The 26,426-nt window shown below is 35.7% G+C and overlaps 4 protein-coding genes across 4 annotated transcripts; 1 reads left to right on the top strand and 3 right to left on the bottom strand.

Annotated features, from left to right (window-relative positions):
- The first annotated feature begins 520 nt into the window (after positions 1-520).
- On the top strand, positions 521-4,922 carry zbtb26 (zinc finger and BTB domain containing 26). Its single transcript, XM_073841452.1, has 2 exons — positions 521-601; positions 935-4,922. Exon 2 carries the CDS (start codon positions 941-943, stop codon positions 2,171-2,173), a length of 1,233 nt encoding a protein of 410 aa, XP_073697553.1. The 5' UTR covers positions 521-601; positions 935-940; the 3' UTR covers positions 2,174-4,922.
- A 65-nt stretch (positions 4,923-4,987) lies between these two features.
- LOC141335833 (3-oxoacyl-[acyl-carrier-protein] reductase FabG) lies at positions 4,988-8,509 on the bottom strand. The gene is made up of 8 exons (XM_073841390.1): positions 8,405-8,509; positions 8,145-8,315; positions 7,853-8,031; positions 6,562-6,655; positions 5,623-5,692; positions 5,467-5,503; positions 5,314-5,377; positions 4,988-5,221 (listed from the first exon to the last, which is right to left on the bottom strand). Exons 1-8 carry the CDS (start codon positions 8,426-8,428, stop codon positions 5,063-5,065), a joined length of 798 nt encoding a protein of 265 aa, XP_073697491.1. The 5' UTR covers positions 8,429-8,509; the 3' UTR covers positions 4,988-5,062.
- A 363-nt stretch (positions 8,510-8,872) lies between these two features.
- Positions 8,873-11,880, bottom strand: ppil3 (peptidylprolyl isomerase (cyclophilin)-like 3). Its single transcript, XM_073841454.1, has 6 exons — positions 11,791-11,880; positions 11,409-11,483; positions 11,223-11,316; positions 10,997-11,064; positions 9,602-9,720; positions 8,873-9,430 (listed from the first exon to the last, which is right to left on the bottom strand). The coding sequence occupies exons 1-6, from the start codon at positions 11,791-11,793 to the stop codon at positions 9,304-9,306; spliced, it is 486 nt and encodes a 161-aa protein (XP_073697555.1). The 5' UTR covers positions 11,794-11,880; the 3' UTR covers positions 8,873-9,303.
- A 273-nt stretch (positions 11,881-12,153) lies between these two features.
- On the bottom strand, positions 12,154-20,315 carry lrrc8ab (leucine rich repeat containing 8 VRAC subunit Ab). Its single transcript, XM_073841218.1, has 4 exons — positions 20,187-20,315; positions 17,953-18,247; positions 15,700-17,821; positions 12,154-14,879 (listed from the first exon to the last, which is right to left on the bottom strand). The coding sequence occupies exons 3-4, from the start codon at positions 17,812-17,814 to the stop codon at positions 14,604-14,606; spliced, it is 2,391 nt and encodes a 796-aa protein (XP_073697319.1). The 5' UTR covers positions 17,815-17,821; positions 17,953-18,247; positions 20,187-20,315; the 3' UTR covers positions 12,154-14,603.
- Between the last annotated feature and the right edge of the window lie 6,111 nt (positions 20,316-26,426).

The following is a 26,426-nucleotide window of genomic DNA, read 5'->3' as shown; positions in this document are numbered from 1 at the left end:
TTGTAATGTTGTAATAAAAAACGGCATGATTGAAAAAGTTGACTGTCACAAATGATACACACTCTAGAAATAATAATAGTAATAATAATGGAAAATTGGACTGTTATATAAAATCTTGAAAGCCTTAATTGAAGAAATACTACTACTAACATTAATAAAGCAATACACGTATTATTATTATAATTTATAATATTGTAATAAAAAACGGCAAAATTTGAATGGAAAAGTTGACTGTCACAAGTGATATGAAACTCTAAAATCCTAAAATGCACTCTAATAATAATAATAATAATAATACTATTGTCATTTACAAGTAGCCTCTAATAGTCTAATAGAAATAAAAAAAAATTGTACTCTAACTGTAAATAAATCGTTTGTTCTTCTGTTAAGAAAAGTAAAATCAATCTTAATAGACACGATATGATGTGAGGATTTTTACATTTAGCCACCTGTATTTGTGTCCTGCCCCTTTAAATTCCGCCGACCAATCGGAAAAGCGGCACAACCGTTTCCGTCTGAAGCCACACACTAAACACAGGCGCTGTATGCTCATCCCCAGGACAACAAAACACCCAGACAGGAAAAAAACTAATTGCTGCAGGTATTCATATTTTAAACAAACACTTATATTTACCTCATTCCTGTGACGACGTGTCTTCGTCGTCAGTTTTCCTCCATTATTTACAGTCGTCCATTCAATGTTTCTGGTTTAGCTCTGTAGTTTCCAGGCCTGTAACGTTACTAACCACACTACCATCATCGTGTACACTCAAAACATTTGTGCTATCAGTAGACCATCATTTGCATTTAAATATCATGATATTTACGTGCGTTTTAGCGAAACGTGCTTTTGGAAACTAGACAATTACAGGTATCCATATATTACATGTTTTATAGTAAGTTTAAATCTCTTTTGTTGTGTATTTTTTAATAGTGCACCATGGCTCAGGACGGGGTGATACTGCAGTTCAACTTTCCCACATTTGGGGACTCCATGCTTCAAAAGATGGATGCTCTTCGTCGAGACAGACGTTTCTGTGATGTCGTGGTCCGCATCAATGACTTGGAAGTGCCTGGACACAAAGTGGTCTTCGCCGCTGGCTCCCCTTTCCTTAGAGACCAGTTTGTCCTTCAGGACTCTCATGAAGTGCAAATATCTACACAGCAGGATGCAGAAGTTGGACAAAGGCTTCTTCTGTCCTGCTACACCGGGACACTGGAGTTCCCAGAGCTGGAATTAGTACACTATTTAACAGTTGCGAGTTTCCTACAAATGGGTCATATTGTAGAGCAGTGCACCGAAGCTCTAAACAAATTCATAAAACCACACGAGGTCAAAGACGAACGTGCATCTTCTCGACAGCCGTCGGATTTCAGCTCCCAGCGTGGCCAACCAGCTGTGGAGACAATATGTGATGAAGAGGATGAGGTGGATAATGATGGAGAAGATGACTTTGATGAAGATGACGATGATGATGTGATCATACAGCCCAAGTCTCCGCCTGCGTTTAGAAACTCTCAGAGCAACAGCAGAGGAGAAGAAAGTCCCATTAGCATTGTTAAGGTGGAGTCAATAGATGAGCGAATGCCTGATAATTTCCAGAGTCGCTCAAGTCGCTCACCAACACTGCGTTCACCGGAGCCACAGCACTCTCTGATAAACTCCACGGTGGAAACCCGGCCTGCTGAAATAACCGTCAACCCCGCAACTGAATATTCAATGTCGCCGCCTGGACCCAGTGCCTCTGGGAAAGGGAATCTTTGGGGATGCTCAAGGAATGCTGATAAAGGTATGCAGTGGTATCACCAGTGTCCGAAATGTGCTCGGGTGTTCCGTCAGCTGGAGAACTACGCCAACCATCTGAAAATGCACAAGCTGTTTATGTGCCTCCTGTGTGGAAAAACATTTACCCAGAAAGGAAACCTGCACCGGCATATGCGCGTCCACGCCGGCATCAAACCCTTCCAGTGTAAGATATGCGGAAAGACTTTTACTCAGAAGTGCTCGCTGCTAGACCATCTAAACCTTCACAGTGGGGACAAACCACACCGTTGTAATTACTGCGACATGGTGTTTGCACACAAACCAGTTCTCCGTAAACACCTAAAGCAGATCCATGGAAAAAACAGTTTTGATAATGCCAACGAAGGCAGTTTGCTTGAAGGACTATAAGTTCATATTAAAGGATTAGTTCACTCCTGAATTAAAACTTCCTGATGATTTACTCACCTCATGTCATCCAAGATGTTCATGTTTTTCTTTCTTCAGTCATAAAGGAAATTAAGGTTTTAGAGGAAAACATTCCAGGTTTTTTTTTCATATAGTGGACTTCAGTGGTGGACAATGGATTGAAGGTCCAAACTTCAGTTTAAGTGCAGCTTTAAAGGGCTCTACACAATCCCAGCTGAGGAGTAATAGTCTCATCTAGCGAAACGATGGATCCTTTTCTAAAGAAAAAAAAAAAGGAATATACTTTTTAACCACAAATGCTTGTTTGCACAAGCTTTGCGAAGTGAATTACATATTGACATTGGAAAGGTCATGCGTGGTTTGTTTTTCGCTTGTGTACTAGGTAGGGTTGGGCGAAAAACTCCATCTCATTCTCTCCTCCAACTTCAAAATCACCTGACATCGTTTTACCTTTTTCGTGTAAAGGGTGTTTGACTTTATTTGCACGTTCGCTTTGTAGATACTGGGTCGATACTTCCGCCCACATAACGCGTGAGGTCTAGCTAGTGCAAGACGAGCGTTTGTGGTTAAAAACTATATAAATGTTTATTTTTTTTAAAGAAAATGATTAATCGTTTCGCTAGATAATACCCTTATTCCTCAGGTGGGATTGTGTAGAGCCCTTTGAATCTGCATTGAAACTGCGATTTGGACCTTCAACCCATTTTCCACCATTGAAGTCCACTTTAAGGAGGAAAATCCTGGAATGTTTTCCTCCAAAACCTTAATTTCTTTTCGACTGAAGAAAGAGAGACATGAACATCTTGGATGACATAGGAGTAAATTATCAGGAAATTTTAACTCTGGAGTGAACTAATCCTTCAATGACTAAATAAATAACATTAATATACATGACGCAGACACAACTTTGTCTTGCAGACACAATCTCTATAACAGCGGTTCTCAACTTGAGGGCCCCAGTAAAGGCCTGTTCACTGCAAGGATGATAATTAATAACAATAATGATAAAGATATAGTTATATAAAAAAATATTGTGCGCTGGTGTGAACAGTGATATAAAGGGTTTGCATATACATCACGATTTGGTCAGTTACCCAGATGCGCGGCCATGTTGGCGATACTCGGATGTAAACAACAGCATTCATTGCATGGACAATGTACAACTTATTATGTTTTTCTGCTAATTTATGCTGTCTAAACCACAGAAAAAACATGAGGAAGCTGCTAAATCATGTAGAGAAGGACTAAGCAGGAAAGGACGCAATATTTTGACAAACTAAAGTTAATAGGTGGTAAAGGTTTGTACGGGCAGTATTAATTAAGATCTTAGCCTAATATTTTACCGACATGACCGGAAATAAGAACAAACATGAATGTTGTTAAGATTCTTGCTCTGGAAATCCTGGTTTAGTTTGGCCAACCACAAACACCTTTTGTTCCTCAGATGGTTTATTGTACCCTTCTCCTTGATTTTTTTAGAACTTTTAGCAGTCTATAGTACTCCAAATGTTTTTTCCCGGTCCGACCGATTATTAAAGCCCAAAACGTGACAATAATTGACAATTATAAGCCGCAATAATCAGCAAATTTGCGAGTTCCATTCGGTTCAGTGGCATGGTTTATGTTCTATACCACCAATATGGCCGATTGATTACGCATCGTGAAAACACTCTATAGTTATCATTATGGGTATCTTTATAGTTATCGTTCTTGGTGTGAACAAGCTTTAAAGGTGCAGTTCACCAAAAAATGTATATTCTGTCATTGATTACTCACCCTCATGTCATTTCAAACCTGTAAGACCTTTGTTCTTCTGATGAACAAAAATGAAGATATTTTTGATTAAATCTGAGAGCTTTTAGACCCTCCGTAGACAGCAACACAACTGTTCAAAGCCCAGAAAGGTAGTAAAGACATTGTTAAAATAGTCAATGCGACTTCAACCTTAATTTTATCAAACTACAAGAATACTTTTTGTGTGCAAAGAAAAGCGCAGCTTTATAAAATTAAAGTGGAACTACTGATGTCACTATACTATTTAACAATGTCTTTACTACCTTTCTGGGCTTTGAATGTGTCAGGGTCAGAAAGCTCTTAGATTTCATCAAAAATATCTTAATTTGTGTTCCAAAGATGAATGAAGGTTTTACGAAATTGGAACAACACGAGGGTGAGTAATTAATAACAGAATTTTCATTTTGGGTGAACTAAGCCTTATGAATTAAATTTCTGAAAATTGCATTTTTGAGTTTATTCATTTTAAAGAAGTACCAAAGGTACATAACAGCCTAGAAAGTACGGCTTTGAAGTATTGTTCTTGACAAAAAGGGGATTTAAGTCTAAAAGGTGGAGAACCACTGCTGTAAACTAATATGAATACACTAATTTACAAAAACTAAAAGTGTCTGCTGATTGGTAAATACATGTACAGTCAAAGTCAAGTTTAATGTCATTTTCTTTTTGCATATTGCAGGTTAAGGGAGATGAGTTGATTTTGAATGCTGCTGTGGCATCATTTGACTGTGTCCTATCTTTCGTAAAGATTAAAATAAATTGTTAAAGTACATCTTATTAGACCATATTTCAGTTTTAAATGCTAATGTATAACTTACTCATTTCCAGACAGCTGTATTGTGCAACTCCCAGTCTGTATTAAATGTTTCCATGCTTCCATCTGTGTAAACATGCCAGAACCTGGAGAAAATTGCTGACTCACTAATAAATAACTGCAGATTCTGCATGAAATGTGCATTCATTATGCTGTTTGTTAATACAATAAGGATTTCAACATTCAGATTGATTCCAACTATGTTTATTTCTTTGCTTTTATGACACACCACTATTACAGAGCAGTATCATAATGGCAAAGCATTACCGTGGGCACATAGCATGTCGACCTCCATCCACTGGAAGATTGACACCTGTTATAAATGTTGCTGCATCAGATGCCAGGAAGGCGATAGCATGAGCTACTTCCTCTACTTCACCCGGTCTGCCGAGAGCATGTGTCATCTTGCACTTTTCAAGGAACTGGAGAAGAAAACGCATGATGTGTTTTTAATTACAGACATGCATTGCAGTAAAATAATCATTCGATAAAGCATTCGATGTTGACTCGTCACCTGAGCATACTGGTCCTCATCAAGTCCTGCACGCTTGTGAACTTCTGTAATAATTACTCCTGGGCTGTTAAGGCAAAGCATTTCAAGTCATTTTGCATCACCTCATTGTAACAATTCTTCAGCATGTACAGCATAAAATAGACAGAAACTTACCAAACTGAGTTGACACGTACTTGTTTCGATGCCAACTCTACAATTAAAATAAGGTGAGAAAAAACTTGTTTATAGAGTAATAATACCCAAGCTCTTTGGATAAATCACAAGTGGTAAAAGACACTTTTTACTATAAATTTCTAGATATCACTTTACCAAGAGCAGTGCAGCGTGTGAACTGGTCGATGGCTGATTTGGACATACAGTAGGCAAGTACACCAGCAAACTATAACAGACAGAAAAATGTATAAGAAAATCAACCAAGGCTAACAACCAAGGCTAGGTCATGGCTCATTTGGTACTGATGTACGCTACCAGTCAAAAGTTTTTGAACAGTAAGATTTTAATTGCTCCTTAAAGAAGTCTCTTCTGCTCACCAAGCCTGCATTTTTTTTTGATCCAACGTATAGCAAAAAAGTACATTTTTAAAAACTTTTACTTTTTAAAATAATATTTAAATATATTGAATATATTTTAAAATATAATTTATTCCTGTGATTTCAAAGCAGAATTTTTAGCATCATTACACCAGTCACATGATCCTTTAGACATCATTCTAATATTCTAAAAACAAAACATGTATTATTATTATTATGTTGAAAACAGCTAAGTAGATTTTTTCAGGTTTCTTTGACAAATATGAAGGTTAAGAAGAACAGCATTTATCTCAGAGAGAAATCTTTTGTAACATTATAATGTCTTTATCACCACTTTTCATAACTTTTAAGCATCCTTGCTAATACAAAATATTAATTTCTATAATTTCTGAATTTAAAAAATATTTCTTGAACAGCAAATCAGCATATTAGAATGATTTCTGAAGGATCATGTGACACTGAAGACTGGAGTAATGATGCTGAAAATTTTGCTTTGGTCAAAGGAATATATTACTATTTAAAATATATTCATATTTTTAAATACAAAGCAGTTATATTAAATGGTAAAAATATTTTACAATATTACCTTTTTTCTGCATTTTGGATCAAATAAATGCAGGCTTGGTTGGCAGAAGAGACTTCCTTAAAAAAAAAAAACATTAAAAATCTTACTGTTTAAAAACTTTTGACCGGTAATGTATAAACTGATTGAACTTACTGATCGTTGCCCATTCACACTGGACACATTCACAATCGAGCCTTTCGTTTTGATGAGATGTGGCACACAGAGATGAGTGAGATGATATACTGATCTGAAAGAGATTAAAAATGTATCAAATAATTATTTTCCTGTCCTTATAAAGTCAAATTCGCACATCTTTAAATAATTATCTATTGCACCAGGCCTCAAGGAAGTGCTATGGGATCCATGAAAAAAAGTTCAAATACTGGTCCAAAGTCAGAGTTGGAAATGTCTTGAATAAAAATTGGGCTTTTTCCAAAAAATGTGTATGTATGCAAATTGTATAATATCAAAGGTACACATTTCTAGTAATTGTGCAGTTAATTCTTGTATTGTATTTTCAGAACATTTTGGAATATTCGTCTTCTCCCCAAATTAGTCACTACGGAAACACAGTAGTAAGTAAATATTTTTTTGCTATTTTATTAATTGTTTTAAAGGTAAATTAATATCAGTTACATTTTAGCAATATTTCAAGTGTGATTTATGAGATTTGTTGTATTTTTAATCAAAAAGTTGATCATACTGATTTTAAAGTTAAGGATCCATTGGTTTGAATATACATTGAACCAAAAACACATTTTCGGTAGTGACAGTAATAATTTGGGTAGCAACCACATCACATTACAAAATTTTAAGTCACATACTAAAACACCACAAAAACACTTAAGTACAAAGAAATTGCATAACTGTACTACAATTTAGTTCATTTCCCCCAAATATGAGAATTATGTGTTCCCTTTTGTCACTACCGAAACAATGAAAACATGTTTTGTTGTGACTGTTTCAGTCATGACAATTTTATGGAACATTTTTTACATAAAGTTGAATATTTTACTAAGAAAATATAATTTTTTTTTTTTTTGGAACTTCACATAAATGATGATTTTATGTATATTTAAAAATATTATTGTGGGTTTCAATAGATAATAAAAGGATCTTATTAATCATATTTGAAGACTTAAATGTTTTTTGGTTGCGGGACAGCAGTTTGCACCAATTCTGGGTCTTCATTCAAGAAACTACACAAAATGTTACATTTTATGTAGTGGGACGGGAGTCCCTTATGCAAGGATGATCATATTTAGGGGTTTCCAGCATCTATTCCAAATGATAGAAAACCCCTGATCTGTTGAATCAAGTCAAGTCACCTTTATTTATATAGCGCTTTTAACAATACAGATTGTGTCAAAGCAACTGCACAGTATTTAAACAGCACAATAGTGTGTAGTGCACATTCCCTAACTTAAATAAATGATATTTTTACCTTACATTAACAGACATGACCTTGTCATACTGGGCCATGTCTGTTGTCTCTATACTGCCCATGGCGAGGATTCCTGCACTATTGATGAGGACATCCAGCTTCCCAAAGTGAGCAATGACCTCTTGTACGGTCTTCTTCACAGTGTCCTCATCTGTTAAGTCTCCTGGCACTAACAAGGGCTAAAGATATAAGCCAGAAGTACATAGATGAGCATTTATATGCAAAACATAAAAGCCTATTAACATAATTGAGACTTTAATTGACAGTCTAAAGAAATCTCAGTGTGTTTTACTTGAACTGCCCCACACGCTTCGCACTCTTTGGCGACTTTGGTGAGATTGTCCACATCGCGTCCATTCAGTGCCAGCCGGGCGCCCAGTTTGGCAAACAGTACCGCTGTACCCGCTCCTATTCCTGAACTTGCGCCGGTGATCAACGTGACTTTGCCGTTTAAAGAGCCAACCTAAAACGCCAAATCATCATGTTTACAGTTTAATGTGTAATCCAAAAGCAACAAGCATGAGTTGAGAATATAAATATGGCTCAACCTACTTTGAACGCATCTGGGGTTGCCATTTCAATACAATGATATTCACACTCACAGCTCTTGAGTGGCTCAACTTTTATTTTCCTTTTGCTCACGTGCAATAGTGAACAAGTTACGTCACTGTGTAACGTTACGTACAAAATGGTTTAGCCCATAGATATACATACATAGATACCGCATTGGACCGCTCCAAGCACGTAGATGCGTCCGCCATATTGGAACGGTCCACTTGACGTCATTCACCATACTGTAGGTTCGCAGACCAACGGCTGTGCAGGACTGTGGCTTTTCGAATTTTCAGTGATTACTATGAGATCTATGGGTGATGACGTCAAGTAGACCGCAGTGAAATGGCGGATGGCTTACGTATAACGGCCCATAGAAACAGTCGCTAATGAGGCATCTACGTATATATATCTATGGTTTAGCCTATTACTTTATTCACAAATGAAGTCTGTCAAATATTAATTTCCTTGTTATTTTTTCTCGTTACAGAGTATATTTCTATATTTACACTACAATATTAGACTGACTGATGGGTATTTCAGTTATTTTATTGAACGTACTAATGTGTTTGCCTATATTTCCGGGTCACTAGCGTCACAGCGATTTCAAAATTAAAGTCCTATTTTTTTGCCTTTCAAAATCGTAGTCCATACAAAGAAATATGCAGAATAAATACAAATTATATTGAAACAACTTCAGAAAACAATGAGAATTAAATGATTTATTTAAAAAAAATACCATACATTTAAAACACAAGGTAGATTGTGAGAAAACAGAGGCAAGCCAGTGTGTACAAATGTATAAAACAGCAAAAAAAAATTGGCTGTTGAATTGAAAACAAAAATTATATTTACAACACTAGGAATTATGCATTATGAATGTTTCACAATGGAATCAATCAACCAGCAAATGGGTTGGCATGGATTGTAACATCCTTAATGTGGACATCATTAAGAGGACGAAAAGTCTTTTCATTCACTGGGAGTTTCTCTAGTTCATCCAAAGTTTCTAGTCCATCTATAATTCTGTAACAAAGAATGAGTTTGTGTTACGATTCATTACCATCAGTACAATTATAACAGCATTAAATACACAAACAACTATTAGCTTATTATTTGAAATGATCAATCACAAGACAAACTGAAATAAAACACACTAGCAAAAGGGAGGTCATAAACAAACAAAAAAAAACATACTTTCCAAAAACAGTGTACTTCATGTCCAGGTGAGGCTGTTTTGCATATGTGAAGAAGAACTGTGATGCATTTGTGTTTGGTCCGTTATTAGCCATAGCCACCACACCCCGGACATTGTGCTACATAAAAAGAAAAAAGAAAAAGAAAGATTAAGTTTGATAAGACTAAAAAGATGTTTAAATGGCCGTGCAAGTCAGTCTGGTTCAGACATTTTTAAGCTAAGAATGATACTGGAGAAGTTACTTATTCTTTTTGCAAAGACTAGATGTTTAATGAGTTTTTCTTGCAACATAGGATGGTGTGATATTTTTTTCCACACAAAACACTGCATCCTATAGTAGCAGAAACTCGGATTTCGCATAAATCATCAATTTAAGTCATAAGTAACTGAAAGTTGATCTGAAGTTCATACTCCTGTATCTTTAATATTAAAATTCATGCTTATAATATGGGCCATTGTATAGAATTGTGCGGTCAGATTTGGAAAGATATATATATATATATATATATATATATATGCGCATTTCCCCCCAAAAATTGTATATATGCAAAGTGTATATTATCCAAGGTACACATTTCTAATAATTGTGCAGTTAATTCTCATATTGTATTTTCAGATTTTTTTTTTTATATTTTACCTTCAAATTGGTCACTAAAGAAACACAGCAATACATAATTTAATACAAAGGGTTATATTGACCTATTAATATTTCGCTTACATCTACATTGGAAATATTCTTTTGCTATTTTATTGTAAAAGGCATAAAGTTGATCATACTGACTTCAAACTTAATGATTCATTAGTATGAATATACATTAAACCAATATACTAATATGAACCATGTACATTCGCTGGAATCATGGCGGAATATCCTATCACATATTTCCTGATCATAAATGTAGAGGTGTAGTTAAAATCAGCCTCAGACAATGGACTAAAACATACACTGTTTCAGTACTGACATGAAAATGCAGGACACATTTTTTTTTCATAAAGTTTCATAGTTTACAAAGAAAATTTTAAATGAATATATTTTTAAGCTTATCCTTTTTACAAAATAAAATAAAATACTAAAATTATTTTATACGTTGAAACTTAGGGGTTAGGGTTCAATTCACCTCCCAAATAAAAGTACCCACTAAATGATGATTTTATATATATTAAGCTTAATTATATGTTAAATATTATAGTGAGACTCAAATAATAGAAGGATCTTAGTAAACACTTAAGATTTGAATACTTAAATGCTTTTTAAATGTGTTTCTTTTTTTTTGGTTGTGGGACAGCAGTTTGCACCACTTCTGTAGAATGGCCCATATAATTTTTTAAGTTTATATGTTCTTTGAAGTATGATAATGTAGAAAACATTGTAACACTTTAATATCCATACATACCTTCAGATGTTCACTGAATTCATCTTCAAACTTTCTTCCCCAAATACTGGTCCCTCCTTTGCCTGTACCTGAGGGAAAAACATTTTTTTAAACTTTGACTGGAATTTTTTTTTTTTTTTTTTTTTTTTTTTTTTACACATAAACCTCATTTTACAACTTAACAAGCTAAAAGCTAAAGCTGTGAAACTTGGGTTAGAGGTAAGAAATTAAATCTTGGACAATTTACCTGTTGGGTCTCCTGTCTGGACCATAAAGCCCTTTATGTTTCGATGAAAAATACATCCATTGTAAAACCCACTAGCGCACAGTGCAATAAAATTCTATGAGAAACAGGAAAGAGAATTAACGTATAAATTAAAATTATCTTGCCTATTTAAGATATGTGTTTGTGTGTTGAAAACAAGCGTCTTACTTCACAGCTTTTCGGGGCCTTCTCACAAAACAACTCTATTTTGAAATCACCAAGGTCTGTGTGCAAAGTAACAGCCTGCGAAAAGATGAAAGAGTTCAGCTCATTAATACAGTAGAATTACATAATTCATCATTAGAATAATTATTAATACGGAGTTTAGAATTACTAATTTGGACTGCAAATAATTATTTCATACTGCTCAAAGGTAGGCCTAAAATTAAATATTAAATGTTTTACTAACTGTAACGTTAACTGTAATTTGGTCAAAGTAACGTTATTCCACCACAACACTAACATTAAACGGCGTTAAACTATAATATAAGGATTAAATTTTGTTTTTCGTAAAGTTCAGCATTCATAGGGAAGTAAAGAGCAATCTTACCATCTTTTAAAACACAAGGCAAAAATGATACAGGTTTACGTAAACACTACTGTTCAGCATTGCAAGCAAACCGCCTTCAGTGGGTGTTTCACTGAATAACATCCGACGCAACAGAACGACGTTGAAAACATTGGTTCCCATTTATCAAATGACCTTTTCGCTGTCTGTCAACAAATAAAAGTTTAAAACAATAATAATTATGCTAATAATGTTGAGTAAATATGTAAAAAAAATTCAAAAAATTCAAAAGTAAATTACTACTGTACTTGACAACATACAAAGCTGACAAACTGAAATGCGGTTGTTCTTCATGTAATGGTGTGCTAATAGTATTCATTATAAAATAATAACCGACACAATCACTACTTCCACTGGTTTTTATTGACACATTAAAAAAAACGAGTGTTTATTCACTCTGTATGGCTTGATAGATTAATGGCATTTACTTTATATCTATTTAACATTTACTTTGCAAAACAAAAAGGAAACAATATTGGATTTATTGAATACAAATTTTTAACATCGTCAACCATGAATCAAATGGTTACAAAAATGTGAGCACTGGAACCATAGTAATACTGATTAAAAAAAAAAATCCAAAATAACACTGACATTAAAAAAGTTCAACAAGCTTTAGATGTATAAAGTCGAACGGCACTTACCTGAGTAACTTCTAAAATTATATTAGCTTAGTTTCCAGTGTGTGCGCTTGTTTGTATGTATATACAAGGAAGAAACAAACAAGCTTTCTTCAAAAACCCTACACTATTTCATATTTGAGGTAAAAAAAAAATAAGTAAACATGCAACAAGCTATGTTCAATAACCGATCAACAGTAAGTTTGTTAACATATACGGATAAATTACAATGGCGAGATAAACAGATGTCAATTCTACACAAAGCTAACAAGAATGTAAGTATTAACCTGCACCACACAAAGTTATAATTCAGTCTCAAAACTGCACACATAAAGAAGACTTCACTAAATACTTCTGATTGTCTTCTTAAGAATGCCCTGTCACAAAGAGTTTAAATGGAACAGAAAACATTTAGTGCAAATTTGAGAGTACTAGTCTACTTCAAAGTGAATGTTTACATGTCTGTCAACTGATTCAAATTTATCCAGTAAAAAATTATTCATTGATAAGTCTCAAGGCATTTCAAAGTGAGCAGACGAGTGAAAATAAGGTGCTGTATTTGTAAGTATAATGTAATCAAGGCTTTTTCTATTTCTTAGAAAAAGTTAGAGTGGTAATACCATAGTAATAATATAATATGCATTTATACAAAAGAAATTCATGTAGATAGTGAAATAGACATCATTACTGTCTCATTGTACATTTTATAAAAGTACTTAGCCTTCGTTTTTGCATCAACTAAATAAATACAGCAAACATGCACACATCAAACATTATTTGTGCAATCATAAATACTTCATATTACACTTCCAATAAAGGATTTAAAGATGACCATAGACAATAGCAACTTACTATGAGGTGAAAGTCAATGATTGAATTATGCATGACTGTAAATCCTTAAAAAGGAAAACAATTCATGCAAGAGAGATGACTTGCATTATCAGTATGTCAAAAAGACTGTACAGAATAATTGTGTGATGGATAACATGTAGGGATTGTATAAACAAACATTTATACAAGAAGTTATGTAGTGCTCTCAAACTGTTAGAATACATTTAACAGTTATTCACATACAGTGGAGGTCAAAAGTTAACATACACCTTGAAGAATCTGCATAATGTTAATTGTGAAGTCCCTCAGTTGTCCTCAGTGTGAAAAAAATGGATCTCAAAGTCATACAATCATTGTTGGAAAGGGTTCAAATACACCAAAATGCTGAAAAATCAAAGATTTTGAGAGACCTGAATGATTTTTCTGGAGAATAGCAGGTAGTTTTACAGTTCAGGACAAACAAGGGACATAAGGGTTTGGAACGACATGAGGGGGGAGTAATTAATGACAGAATTTTCATTTCTGGGTGAACTATCCCCTTAAGTTTACTTATATTATAGTTAACACAATCACAATATATATAATAAATCTCTATCACAAAAAATAAATAATAATAATAATAATAATAATAATAATAATCAAGTCTATGTAAACTTTTGAACAAGATCATTTTTAAAAATTCAACTATTACTTTCTCCTGTGGACATTATGTAAACATCTTTTATGTGAAATATCTTATTCAGGTCCGTACTAAATAAAAAATAACATGCATTTTGTATAATCCCTCTTATTTTGGTAAAATAATTAACATTTTGCAGATTCTGCAAGGTGTATGTAAACTTTTGACCTCAACTATATTAATGAGGAGCAATATGAAGAGTTTTGCCCAACAATTTCAAATAAACTTAGTATTTTAGCAGTAAACTGTAAAACCTGTAAACCCTAATTGGGTTGAATTTGAAATTTTCAACCACACAGACACATGGATTTAAGAATAGGCAACAGTACAGTGATTTTACACACATAGTAACACTTACACAGTAACACTTGTATAAAATGTAGTCAATATCTGAATAGTGTTGTGTATATTAAGGCAAAAATGAACAGCACATTAATCCTGTTGTAATATTTGGTCTGCTCACTCCTCAGTGTCTATCAACAGAAATGCCACAGCTGTCTATTATAATAAAACATGACATGCCATAATATGAACACTTACTTTTTCCCTTTTTTCATTCTAATGACCCCCGAAATATTTAACAAACATGTATAATTTTCTATTACGTGGATTGGATTCCTCTCCTCAAATCATTTAAAATCTGCACATAGGCAAGTGCATCTGATTCACGAGGCCTCCTTTTCAGTTCTCCACAGCTGTGCTTTGACCTCTGAAGGTAAAGAGTTGAAAATACTGTCCTCCACAATTAGACCGCTCCTCTTCAGCAATCTGCACTCCCCAAGTTCTACAGGAAGGCCCTCCAGCCTGTTACCCCTCAGCTCCAGCTGTGTCAGACTGGTGAGTTCCCCGAACCGCGAGGGAAGGGACTGCAGGCAGTTGTTTCCGAGGTTCAGTGTTCGCAATTTCTTACACTGAAACAACTCAGGGGGGAGAGCCTCAATCTATGGGGCAAAATGAAAGCAGAAGGAGGACAGAGATCAGAAGACCAAGTTGAGTGAAAGTACAATCAACATTACTCATTAATTTAATTTTAATGTGATTTGCAAAGCAGCACTTTATCGTCATCCTTGAATTATTCTGTTGTATTAATTATTATCTATTGAAATCTAGTAGTTATTCTTTTTTTAAATCGGTGTGCTTTTAAAACGAATAATCAATTTTGATTACTATGCTAGGTAGAACATTAACTTTGGAAAAAAAGTTGGTCCTAAAAAAAATAACAACAATATAAAAGTACCAATAAACATCAAAAACAAACAGAAAGAGAAATGTCACATTAAAAAAAAACCTCAAAGCTACACTGCCGTTAAAAGGTTTATATTCAGCAGGGATGTGTTAAATTAATAAAAAGTGATAGCAAAATAAATAAATGCTGAACTTTCAAACTTTTTATTCATCAAAGAATCCTGAAAAAAGTATCACAGGTTCTAAACAAATATTAAGCATCAGAACTGTTTCCAACATTGATAATAAAAGCAATAAATAAGCATATTACAATGATTTCTAAAGGATCATGCAACACTGAAAAGTAATGGCTGATGAAAATTCAGCTTTGGGTCAGAGGAATAAATTATGTTTTAAAATATATTAAAAAAGAAAACCATTATTTAAACTGTAAACATATTTCACAATATTAGTTTTTTCTATATTTTTAATCAAGCAAATGCAGCCTCGATGAGCATAAGAAACACCTTTAAAAATAACAAATCTTACTGATCCCAAACTTTTAAATGGCAGACATTCATCCTAAACTTGACTTACCCTATTGGCAGTAACAGCAAGGTACTGAAGATTCTGCAGAATTCCTATTTCTGACGGGATGTCAGTCAGGTTGTTATGGCTCAGATCAAGAAACCGTAGCTTCCGGCAGAAGAACAGCTGATGCGGTATTTTCTCAATCTTGTTGCGGTTTAAATAGAGGCGTTCCAGATTGACCAAAGTACCTATCTGAATAGGTATGTATGCAATCTGATTATACCACATCTTTAGACAAACAAGTCGATGAAGATGCTGAAAACTAATGATCTCCTCAATGGTTTTCAGGTTGTTGTCCTTTAGATCAATCTCCTGTAAATTGTGCAGGCTAAAGATGGAATGAGGTATGCGCTCCAGATCACAACGGACAAGCTCCAGCTCGGACAGGTTAACCATCTTCTTTAAACTGTTGAGCACCATCAACTTAGTGCCTTCGTTGTTGATGGACAGCTTCTGGAGGTGCATTCCAACATCCGTTACAACCTGAGGCAGCTTCGTCAGGTTGCTTTTCAGTCTTAAAACCTTCAATCGCTTCAGCTCTCGTAAACCGTCGATGACGATGTAGCGATTATTATCAGCACTGAGGTTCCCAGTAAGGTGCAACTCGCTTAGGTTCTTCAAGCTGTAGATCCACAGAGGAATCTCCTTTATGTCCGTGAACTTAATGTGCAATGATTTCAGGTGCTCTCTCAAAAACGCAAGAGCTGGAGCTTCTATTTTGGCTGGTGTGTGGTAGAGCCACATCTCTCTGAGATTAGTAAGCTGAGCAATGATTGGTGGGATGGTGACATCAGGGATGAGCTCGAGTTTTAGGACTTCCAACTCCACTAAATCAAAAACTGTGTCTGGAATCCCACTGAGCATAAACAAATGGAGCTCTAACTTCTCCTGGGAGTTTTTGGTGATCCTCTGGCGAAGCTTTTCCAACGTCCATTCGTTGTTGAGGTTCAGCTGGCGAAGTTTGTTCTCACTCACCTCTGAGAGGAACACCGCGAACCGTTTGGAATATAAAGGATCGTACTGATCAATCATATGCAGCATAAAGGCAAAGTCGTTTTTCACATCAGGGATGTCACTATAGCTGCTCTCCTCTCGGATGGACTCAAACGAGTACTTCTTGAGAGAGCGGCGTAGCATCCAGCTGAGGGTGTACACGCAGATCATCCCATACACGATAACTAGACTGATATAGAAGCAGGCCAAGATCTTGAAAAGAGTTGCCAAGGGATGCGCACAGTTGTACATGCGATAACCAGTGAGACTCTCAATGTCCACATTGCAGTCAACGCTGAATTGAATATTGTGAACATAGTAGCCAGTATAGCAAATAATAAGAATAAACTTAACAACTTTGATGATAGTCTGTCGGATGTAGAGTCGATAGACTATATCGCCTTCTTCAACATGTATTCGAAATTTCTTGACCTTCTCAAACAATGCCTTCGCTTGTTCGCCCTCCTTTTTGTCCAGGACGCCAGTCTCAGAGTGGTCCACGATTCCTTGCTCAATACGAGATCTTGTTGTCGACAGCATGGGAACGCTCGCCTCCACATCTTCGCTCACATAAGAAGCCTTTTTATCGAAGGAGCCGTTCATTTTCACTAGAGCTTTGGGGTCACTTTCTTCAACAACGGTTTCTGACAAAGCTCTCGTGGTCCAAGGCGAGTCGAAACACTTCAACAGGATAGACACAAAGTGTTCCAGTTTCGAGCTTGTCCAAGGGAACTTGAACCAGAAGTTGCTGCAAGCCAGAAAGATGAGCGTATGCAGCAGGACCAAATATGGGAAATACTTAGCGAACCAGTGAAGCTTGTTTTCATAGCACACGGCGTCGACATAGTTGTACTGGTGGCGATCGAGGTCATACTGGATTCCTTGAGGCTCGAGGGTCAAGGGCACAGAAAATGTCGCATTGAAATACTTCCTGCAGGTCTTGTTAACCACCCACTTGCAGGGCAGGCAGATCATTTTGTCCTGCGTGACCTGAAGCGTGCCCCCGAATACTGCGATCATCAGCATTACGACTGATAAATAGTCTGTGAACACGTCCCACCATGGCTTTAGGATGCGATACGTAGGTTGCGTATCCACAAAGTAGCGCAGCTCAGTTATGGGAATCATGATTTACCTGCAATTCAAATAATTGACATGGTCATAAAACATCTATACTATTAAAGGCAATGCAGTGCACAAGCAAATATTAAAAAAATTCCCACTACTGCAAACTAACCCAACAGAAACATCTGAAACATATTTTACCGAAGTCGTGGACGCCTGTCTTCTCCGGCTGCGGCTGCTACACAAGAAGACTTCGCCAAAAGAATGCTCTGGCTTTCTTGTCATCTATTATTAGCCATTTCCGATAATAACACTGAAGAATTGTCTCCTCTGGCTTTGGCGAGTCCGTGACCCCAGGGTTCAAATCCTGTTTGTCTAAGGCAGGGCAGTGTCTGAAGCAGTGTCTCCTTGGTTGGATCTTACCTAATACTCCACATGTCCAGTCAGGAACTGGCACTCATCACAGTCTTTTTTGTCAGGATGGGACACAGATATCCTGTCGTGATAAAACAGCATACAATACATTGTCCAATATGTGCACTCTGCATTTTCTACAATTCATTCTACAGAGCTGGTGCAAACTGCTGTCCCACAACCAAAAAAACACACTTTAAAAATTAAAATCTTAGATGTTTACTAAGCTCATTCTATTATCTACTGAAAGCCACCATAATATTTAAAGTAGTGGTAAGCTTAATATATTTGCAATCATCATTTATTAGGTAAATTCAACTAGGAGGTGGCTGTCCTAAACCCTAACCCCTTATTTCAACTTATGGAAATTATATTAAAATAATTTTTGTATTTTTTTTCCATTGTTGTTTTTAAAAGTATATGTTTGATTCCTCTAAAAAGTGAAGTTCAAAACAATTTTATATTTTCTTTGTAAATTAGAAAACTTTATGTAAAAACTGTGTCCCACATTTTCATGTCACTACTGAAACAGTGTTTTAGTCCAATGGCTGAGGTGTATTTTAACTAAACTCCTACATTTATGTTCAGTAAAATATTCATGTGTCCCTCTCTCTCATAGCTACAAGGTGCGAGTAGATAGGTCCCATCATTTTGAGGAATATGTGTTCAAAAGTCTGAGAAATATGTGTAACTTTAAGGAACGTCACTACCAAGGAGTTGGGAGTTATTCCATAACATTTAGTTTTTATATGTGTTTTTTTTTACCACTGTTCAGAACTGTGCTAGCTAACCAAGTGCTGACTAGCATTTTTGAGCTAGGTTCAAAAGCATCTAAAATTGTCACTACTGAAACAGTTGGTGGAGTTTTGGCAGTGACATCTTTGTTTTTTTGGGTGTGATTCTAAAAAAAATTATCACGACCGAAACATTATCATTGTTTGTAGTGACAAAAGGGAACACATAATCCTCATATTTGGGAGAAATAAATAAAAATTTACTACAGTTATGTAATTTTTTGGTATTTTAGTATGTTTTAGTAGTGTTTTAAGTTAAAAGCGGTCGCTACCAAAACATTACTGTCACTACCGAAACATAGGATGTTTTGTCAAAAAAATACTGAATTATCAACTAAGATGTTGTAATAATGTTTGGTTACATGTATATTCAAACTAATGAATCCATAACTGAAATCAGTATGATCAACCTTTTACCTATTGCAAAGAAAAATTGGATTAAAAATACAACAAATCTCATTAATTACACTTGAAATATTGTTCAAATGTAATTGTTATTTTATTGTTATTTATTTAAAAATAAAATAGCAAAAATAGATATTTAAAATGTAGATGTACGTAAAATCTTAATAGATCAAAATAACCCTTCTATTAAATTATATATTACTATTTTGGTAGTGACAAATTTAGGGAGAGGACAAATATTCCAAAACTTTCTGTAAAAAACAATTTGAGCATTAACTGCACAATTACCAGAAATGTGTACCTTGAATTTTATACAATTTGCATATATATATATGGAAAAAAATATTTTTTTAAGACGTTTCCAATTCTGATTTCGGACTATTCTGTACAACGGCCCATATAACTAAGACACAAACTAAATGGTTAGCTGACACATCCTAATTACGGAGGTTTGAAAGACAAAATTATGATAGCTAGGCTGTTGAATTTTAAAGAAAACGATAAGATAATAACAAAGATGCTGACCGACTACTAAGAGACTAGACAACTGGATTAAACCAGTTCATTTCTGAATCCTCTCAGCTAGATATGGAGTCTCCTACAGGTTACCGACAAAATATTGTTTATGCATTGTAAACAATAATAAACAAACATGCACCGTTCCGTTCTGGGTACGTTAATTATAACGGGACTCACCGCTAGGCAGATGAATGACTGCATGTGTTATTAGTTTGCTGATTGTCTTTGTATAAAAGGGCAAAACGTTAGTGTCTTTGTTTTACTCTTCGAGGGAACCTGCATTTGACAGGATCATGTACTCACCCAGCTCTGTGCTGCCACCTCTGCTCCATGTGTTTGTTGTCGGACTGATGAGCTCGGATTGACAGAAAGGAAAGTGGCCGAACCAAGACAAACAGCGCAAATTGCAATCTCAGCTGCAGGGATCAAATGTATTTTTTATAACCGGTACATTACTCTAGAGGGCAGTGCGACCTGAGTTTTGGATTTTGCCCTCAGCTTCAGTTTTACGTCTCGTTATCGCCTCTCAGTGGACTGGAGCGAGTATCACCAAAGAGTACTTTTATACTCTTTGGTATCACAACATGAATGTTCAAAATGTTTAACTGTTTTTCTAAGGACATCGTATTTATGCTTTAATTTTTTATTTATCATATGTGTTATGATTTAGGTGTGCATAGCTCTATCTAAGAAATAACAGTTATACTCTTTTACATGTATCTGTTTTTTGTCTGAAAGTGGATAAAACAGTTCCTCACCTGTTTTGTTTCCTTATATTGATAATTTCAGTATGTTTATTTGTCATATTCCTATCATATTGTTAATATTTTGTATTATGGATATTTTGTATTTTTTTGTGATCAGAAAGAAGCAGACATTATTTTATTTATTTGTATATTATGAGCAAATATTCATTGATAACGCAACATGAAACTAATTCTTCAAAATTAAAACCAATCTTATCCAGTAAAAACAGATTATGAGAACATCTATTATTATTATTATTATTATTATTATTATTATTATTATTATTATTAGTAGTAGTAGTAGTAGTTTAGTAGTAGTAGTAGTTGTTCAATTTTCCTTCTAATAGCTAATTAGTGCTATCAGCTAAGATTTTTAATGTTTTTTAAAGAAGTCTCTTCTACACACCAAGCCCGCATTTATTTGATAAAGAAGTACAGCAAAAACAGCAAAATTTTGAAATATTTTTACTATTTAAAATAACTGTTTTCTATTTAATATATTTAATTTTATATTTTAATATATTTATTTTTTTAATTTATATATTATTTTTAGCATCATTACTCCAGTCACACGATCCTTCAGAATTCATTCTAATATTCTGATTTGCTGCTCAAAAACATATTATTATTATTATTAGAATATTTTTCAGGTTTCTATGATGAATAGAAAGTTCAGAGGAACAGCATTTATCTGAAATAGATATATTTTGTAACATAAAATATGTATTTATCATCACTTTTGATCAATTTAAAGCATCCTTGCTAAATAAAATAAATAATTTTAAAATAAAAAGTTACAAAAGCTTTTCTTTTCCAGATAAATGTTGATCAGAGAATCCTGAAAGAAATGTACTCAGCTGTTTTAAATAATAATTATAATAAAAAATGTTTCTTTAACAGCAAATCAGCATATTAGAATGTAATTTCTGAAGGATCATGTGACACTGATGACTGGAGTAATGATACTGAAAATTTTGCTTTTATCATAGGAATAAATTAAAATAGAATAGAAAGCAGTTATTTTAAATAGTAAAATATTTCACAATATTATTGGTTTTGCTATGTTTTGAATGAAATAAATGCAGGCTTGGTGAGCAGAAGAGACTTCTTTAAAAAATCTTAAAAAACTTTTGACTAGTAGTATACAATTAGTAACATTTTTTTTTTGTCATTTGCCTTTAGAAGGGAACTAATCAACAACAGACTATATGATTATATTTAACAAATCGTATATTAAATGAGAAAAAAAGACACTTTAAGAATTAAAAACAAAGGCAATGTTTAACATAATGTGCCAAGGCCGCAAGACCCAAATTAGCAACAAGAAGAATTACGATCTATGTATCTTAATAATATATTAATGGTTGTATTCCATCAATTATGTTTATACTGCACTATTACTTTGCTTACTACACTCAGGCAATAACAGGCCAGAACTGCCACATACAGCTGTGCCTGTGTGTTCTTTATGAACTGTTTTTCTGTGGGTAGGGGCTCCCTTTCATACTAATCCAGTAGGCTACCAGAGTTTTCTTTCAGGCCTCAATTCAATACATCAAGTGACACCCCAATCCATTCTCAGATCAGCAGCAGTAAGCAGAGCATCTCACCAAAACCTCTATCAAAAGTAAGTGCCAAGCTGAGGCAGACTTCCATGTGTCACCGTTTACATTTCCCACAGCAAGAGGCTCAAACAAGGACCAATTCCTCCAGAAAGGCTGCAGGTTATGTAAACAAAGCTCCAATCTCTGCTTGGCTCATCTGTTGAATGTTCTAGTGTGTTTCCAGGCACTTAAAAGGCTGATTTAAGATTAGAAATTATACCAATATAAAGCGTGTTAAACTGTTGGCAGTTTTGTTTGTCCAGATGTAGTTTCCATCATCTGAAGTCTTTGTGAGTACTGGCGTCTCCTGAAGTCTTCACAAGTGAGGCTGGATCCAAACTCGAACTGGTGCAGAACCTTGGGTTGGGCTTCCTGAGATAGAAACAGGAAAGCAAATAGAGAACGATGCTGTTCATATTATTACATATTCATACTGTCTATAAGACAGAAATTTAACATGGCTATTCCAAAGTTAAAGAGTAAAATACAAAAAAACCCTCAACTTCCTTTTGTGGACTTTGATTTGATGAGTATTATCAATAGAGTAATATCAGAGTTTTGTGATCTTTCAGGGGCCAAGCACCATTGGAGCCATTGCTCATATGTTTATTTTGCTATTATGTGGTTAATTACAATCAGGTTTTTTCTAGATCCCTTAAACATATTATTTGGGGTACAGACACAGTCTCTATAGAATTCAATAGAGGTCCTCTGAGGGGTTGGCATCATCTCTTCTTGGCTGTTCTGAATCCGGACTGAATCTTGTGTAATTTCTAGTTACCACGGGATGGAAAATAGAGAAGTAATTAGCGTAGCTGCTGTTCCAACCAAGCAAAAATGTATGAGTTTAGCCCAAGCTGAAGAATGTTGATCTGTATGTGATCAGATGTAACTGAAGTACAACATTATGAGATACATTATGTGATTGCTTGGCTAAAGAGATGAGTCTTTAATCTAGATTTAAACATAGAGAGTGTGTCTGAACCCCGAACGTTATCAGGAAGGCTATTCCAGAGTTTGGGAGCCAAATGTGAAAAGGCTCTCCCTCCTTTAGTGGACTTTGCTATCCTAGGTACTACCAAAAGTCCAGAGTTTAGCGACCTTAGGGAGCGTGAGGGATTGTAGCGTGGTAGGAGACTAGTTAGGTATGCAGGAGCTAAACCATTTAGGGCCTAGGTGAGAAGTAATATTTTGTAAGTGATACGGAACCTAATAGGTAGCCAGTGTAGAGACCGTAAAATTGGGGTAATATGATCATATTTTCTTGATCTGGTAAGGACTCTAGCAGCTGCATTTTGGACTACCTGTAACTTATTTATTGAAGAAGCAGGACAGTCACCAAGTAGTGCATTACAATAGTCCAGTCTAGACGTCATGAATGCATGAACTAACTTTTCTGCATCAGAAACAGGCAACATGTTCCGTAGCTTAGCAATGTTTCTAAGATGGAAGAATGCTGTTTTTGTAACATGAGAAACATGATTTTCAAAAGACAGGTTGCTGTCTAAAATAACACCCAGATTTTTGGCTGTAGAGGAAATAACAGTGCATCCGTCTAGTTGCAAATTGCAGTTTAAGAGATTCTGTGTACTGTTTTTTGGTCCAATAAGTAATATCTCGGTCTTATCTGAATTTAATAGTAGAAAATTATTGGTCATCCAGTCTTTCACATTTTTAACACACACTGTTAATTTTGCTAAGTTAGAAGTTTCAACTGGTCTTGTTGAAATATAAAGTTGAGTATCATCAGCATAACAATGGAAACTAATCCCATATTTCCTAATAATATTACCGAGGGGTAACATGTAAATTGAAAATAGCAGAGGACCTAGGACAGATCCTTGTGGCACTCCATACTTTACTGGTGATAGTTGCGATGACTCCCCGTTTAAATAAACAAAGTGGTAGCGATCGGACAGGTATGATCTGAACCATCTTAAAGCCTGCCCTTGAATACCTGTATAGCTTTGTAATCGATCTATGAGTATGTCATGATCTATAGTGTCGAACGCAGCACTAAGATCAAGTAAAACTAGCAATGAGACGCAGCCTGAATGAACTACATATACCACGGTATAAATTAAGTGTGAGGAACATAGGCCATCTTAACTAATTTACACTACTGTTCAAAAGTTTGTGGTCAGTAAAAATTGTTTACACATTTGAAAGAAGTTTTGTATGCTCACCAAGGCTGCATTTATTTGAACAAAAATAAAGTAAAAACAGTAGTGTGAAATATCATTATAACTTACATGAACTTTTCTATGTGAATATATTGTAAAATAAAATTCATTCCTGAGATCAAAGCTAAATTTGTGATCCTTCAGAAATCATTCTTATAAGTTGATTAGAAGAAACATCTCTTTTAATTGCCTATGTCCTATTATTATCAGTTATCAATAGTGAGAGTAAATGTTTTGTTTGAATCACTTTTTTTAATAAACTTTTTATTCATCAAAGAATCCTGGGGAAAAAAATTAAGCAGCACTGTTTTTGAAATTGCTAATAATCAGACATGTTTTTTGAGCAGCAAATCAGCATATAAGAATGATATCTTAAAGGATCATGTGACACTGAAGCCTGGTGTAATGATGCTGTAAATTCAGCTTCGATCACAGCAACAAATTACATTTTACAATATATTCACATAAAAAACTGTTAAAATTGTAGTAATATTTCACAATATTACTGGATGACAAAATAAACATAAATGACAAATGTATGTTTTTTATTTTAATTGTAAAAATTGTGATGTGATCTGAAAATGGCTCGGTCTGGCACATTTATATAACAGTCCTTGATAAATGAATAGATGAACAGAAAAATTATTAGAACAGTTCATTTTTTTCATTTTTTATTTATTTATTTTTACAAATGCAGTTTTTTTTTACAAATGCAACATTTTTTTATACAGATGCATAGATATTTTCTCACTAATACACAGATAATCTCTTACTAATGCTCATATATAAATTAAGTGACTGATTCTCTAGGTTGGGCTGGAACCATCAATAGGCTGTTTAGTGATGCCTGAAAGCTCTTTGCCCCAGATGTGATGGTTGTCGTTGAGGGGCATGATGGTTCTGATGCCTCCATAAATGGGGCTGGAACCTTGGATGTGCTCTTGGGTGAGGCCTATAAGCTCTTTGCCCCAGATGTGTTAGTTGTGGTCCAGGTGCATGAGGGTTCAGCTGCCTCCACAATCTGGGCTGGAACGATGGATGTGCTCTTGGGTGAGGCCTCTGAGCTCTTTGCCCTAGATGTGATGGTTGGGGTTGAGGGGCATGAGGGTTATGCTGCCTCCACAATCTTGGCTGGAACGGTGGATGTGCTCTTGGGTGAGGCCTCTGAGCTTTTTGCCCCAGATGGGATGGTTGTGGTCGAGGGACATTAGGGTTATGCTGCCTCCACAATCTGGGCTGGAATGGTGGATGTGCTCTTGGGTGAGGCCTCTGAGCTCTTTGCTCCAGATGTGATGGTTGTGGTCGAGGGGCATGAGGGTTATGCTGCCTCCACAATCTGGGCTGAAATGGTGGATGTGCTCTTGGGTGAGGCCTCTGAGCTCTTTGCCCTAGATGTGATGGTTGGGGTTGAGGGGCATGAGGGTTATGCTGCCTCCACAATCTGGGCTGAAATGGTGGATGTGCTCTTGGGTGAGGCCTCTGAGCTCTTTGCCCTAGATGTGATGGTTGGGGTTGAGGGGCATGAGGGTTATGCTGCCTCCACAATCTTGGCTGGAGCGGTGGATGTGCTCTTGGGTGAGGCCTCTGAGCTCTTTGCCCCAGATGGGATGGTTGTGGTCGAGGGACATGAGGGTTATGCTGCCTCCACAATCTGGGCTGGAATGGTGGATGTGCTCTTGGGTGAGGCCTCTGAGCTCTTTGCTCCAGATGTGATGGTTGTGGTCGAGGGGCATGAGGGTTATGCTGCCTCCACAATCTGGGCTGAAATGGTGGATGTGCTCTTGGGTGAGGCCTCTGAGCTCTTTGTCCCAGATGTGATGGTTGTGGTCGAGGCACATGAGGGTTCTGCTGCCTCCACAATCTGGGCTGGAACCATGGATGCACTCTTGGCTGAACCCCGTGAGCTCTTTGCCCCAGATGCCATGGTCCTATCTGAGGGGCATAGGGGTTCTGCTGCCTCCAAAATCTGGGCTGGGACCATAGACAGGCTCTTGGGTAATGGTTCGAATG

Source organism: Garra rufa, chromosome 5 (genome assembly GCF_049309525.1).
Source record: "Garra rufa chromosome 5, GarRuf1.0, whole genome shotgun sequence".
NCBI classification, from domain to species: domain Eukaryota; kingdom Metazoa; phylum Chordata; class Actinopteri; order Cypriniformes; family Cyprinidae; genus Garra; species Garra rufa.
This window is presented reverse-complemented; position numbering and strand designations above follow the sequence as displayed.

What these genes read in the sequence shown, in the direction of transcription:
- zbtb26 (XM_073841452.1), top strand. Translation starts at nt 941, where the DNA reads ATGGCTCAGGACGGGGTGATACTGCAGTTCAACTTTCCCACATTTGGG.
- LOC141335833 (XM_073841390.1), bottom strand. Translation starts at nt 8,428, where the DNA reads ATGGCAACCCCAGATGCGTTCAAA. An exon ending in GTGTGAATGGGCAACGATCA is followed by an intron (nt 5,693 to 6,561) that starts GTAAGTTCAATC and finishes TGTCTGTTATAG; the next exon opens with TTTGCTGGTGTACTTGCCTA. An exon ending in CACACGCTGCACTGCTCTTG is followed by an intron (nt 5,504 to 5,622) that starts GTAAAGTGATAT and finishes TTTTAATTGTAG; the next exon opens with AGTTGGCATCGAAACAAGTA.
- ppil3 (XM_073841454.1), bottom strand. An exon ending in CCAGACAGGAGACCCAACAG is followed by an intron (nt 11,065 to 11,222) that starts GTAAATTGTCCA and finishes TTTTTCCCTCAG; the next exon opens with GTACAGGCAAAGGAGGGACC. An exon ending in AATTCAGTGAACATCTGAAG is followed by an intron (nt 9,721 to 10,996) that starts GTATGTATGGAT and finishes CTTTTTATGTAG; the next exon opens with CACAATGTCCGGGGTGTGGT.
- lrrc8ab (XM_073841218.1), bottom strand. Translation starts at nt 17,814, where the DNA reads ATGATTCCCATAACTGAGCTGCGCTACTTTGTGGATACGCAACCTACG. An exon ending in TTGCTGTTACTGCCAATAGG is followed by an intron (nt 14,880 to 15,699) that starts GTAAGTCAAGTT and finishes TTTGCCCCATAG; the next exon opens with ATTGAGGCTCTCCCCCCTGA.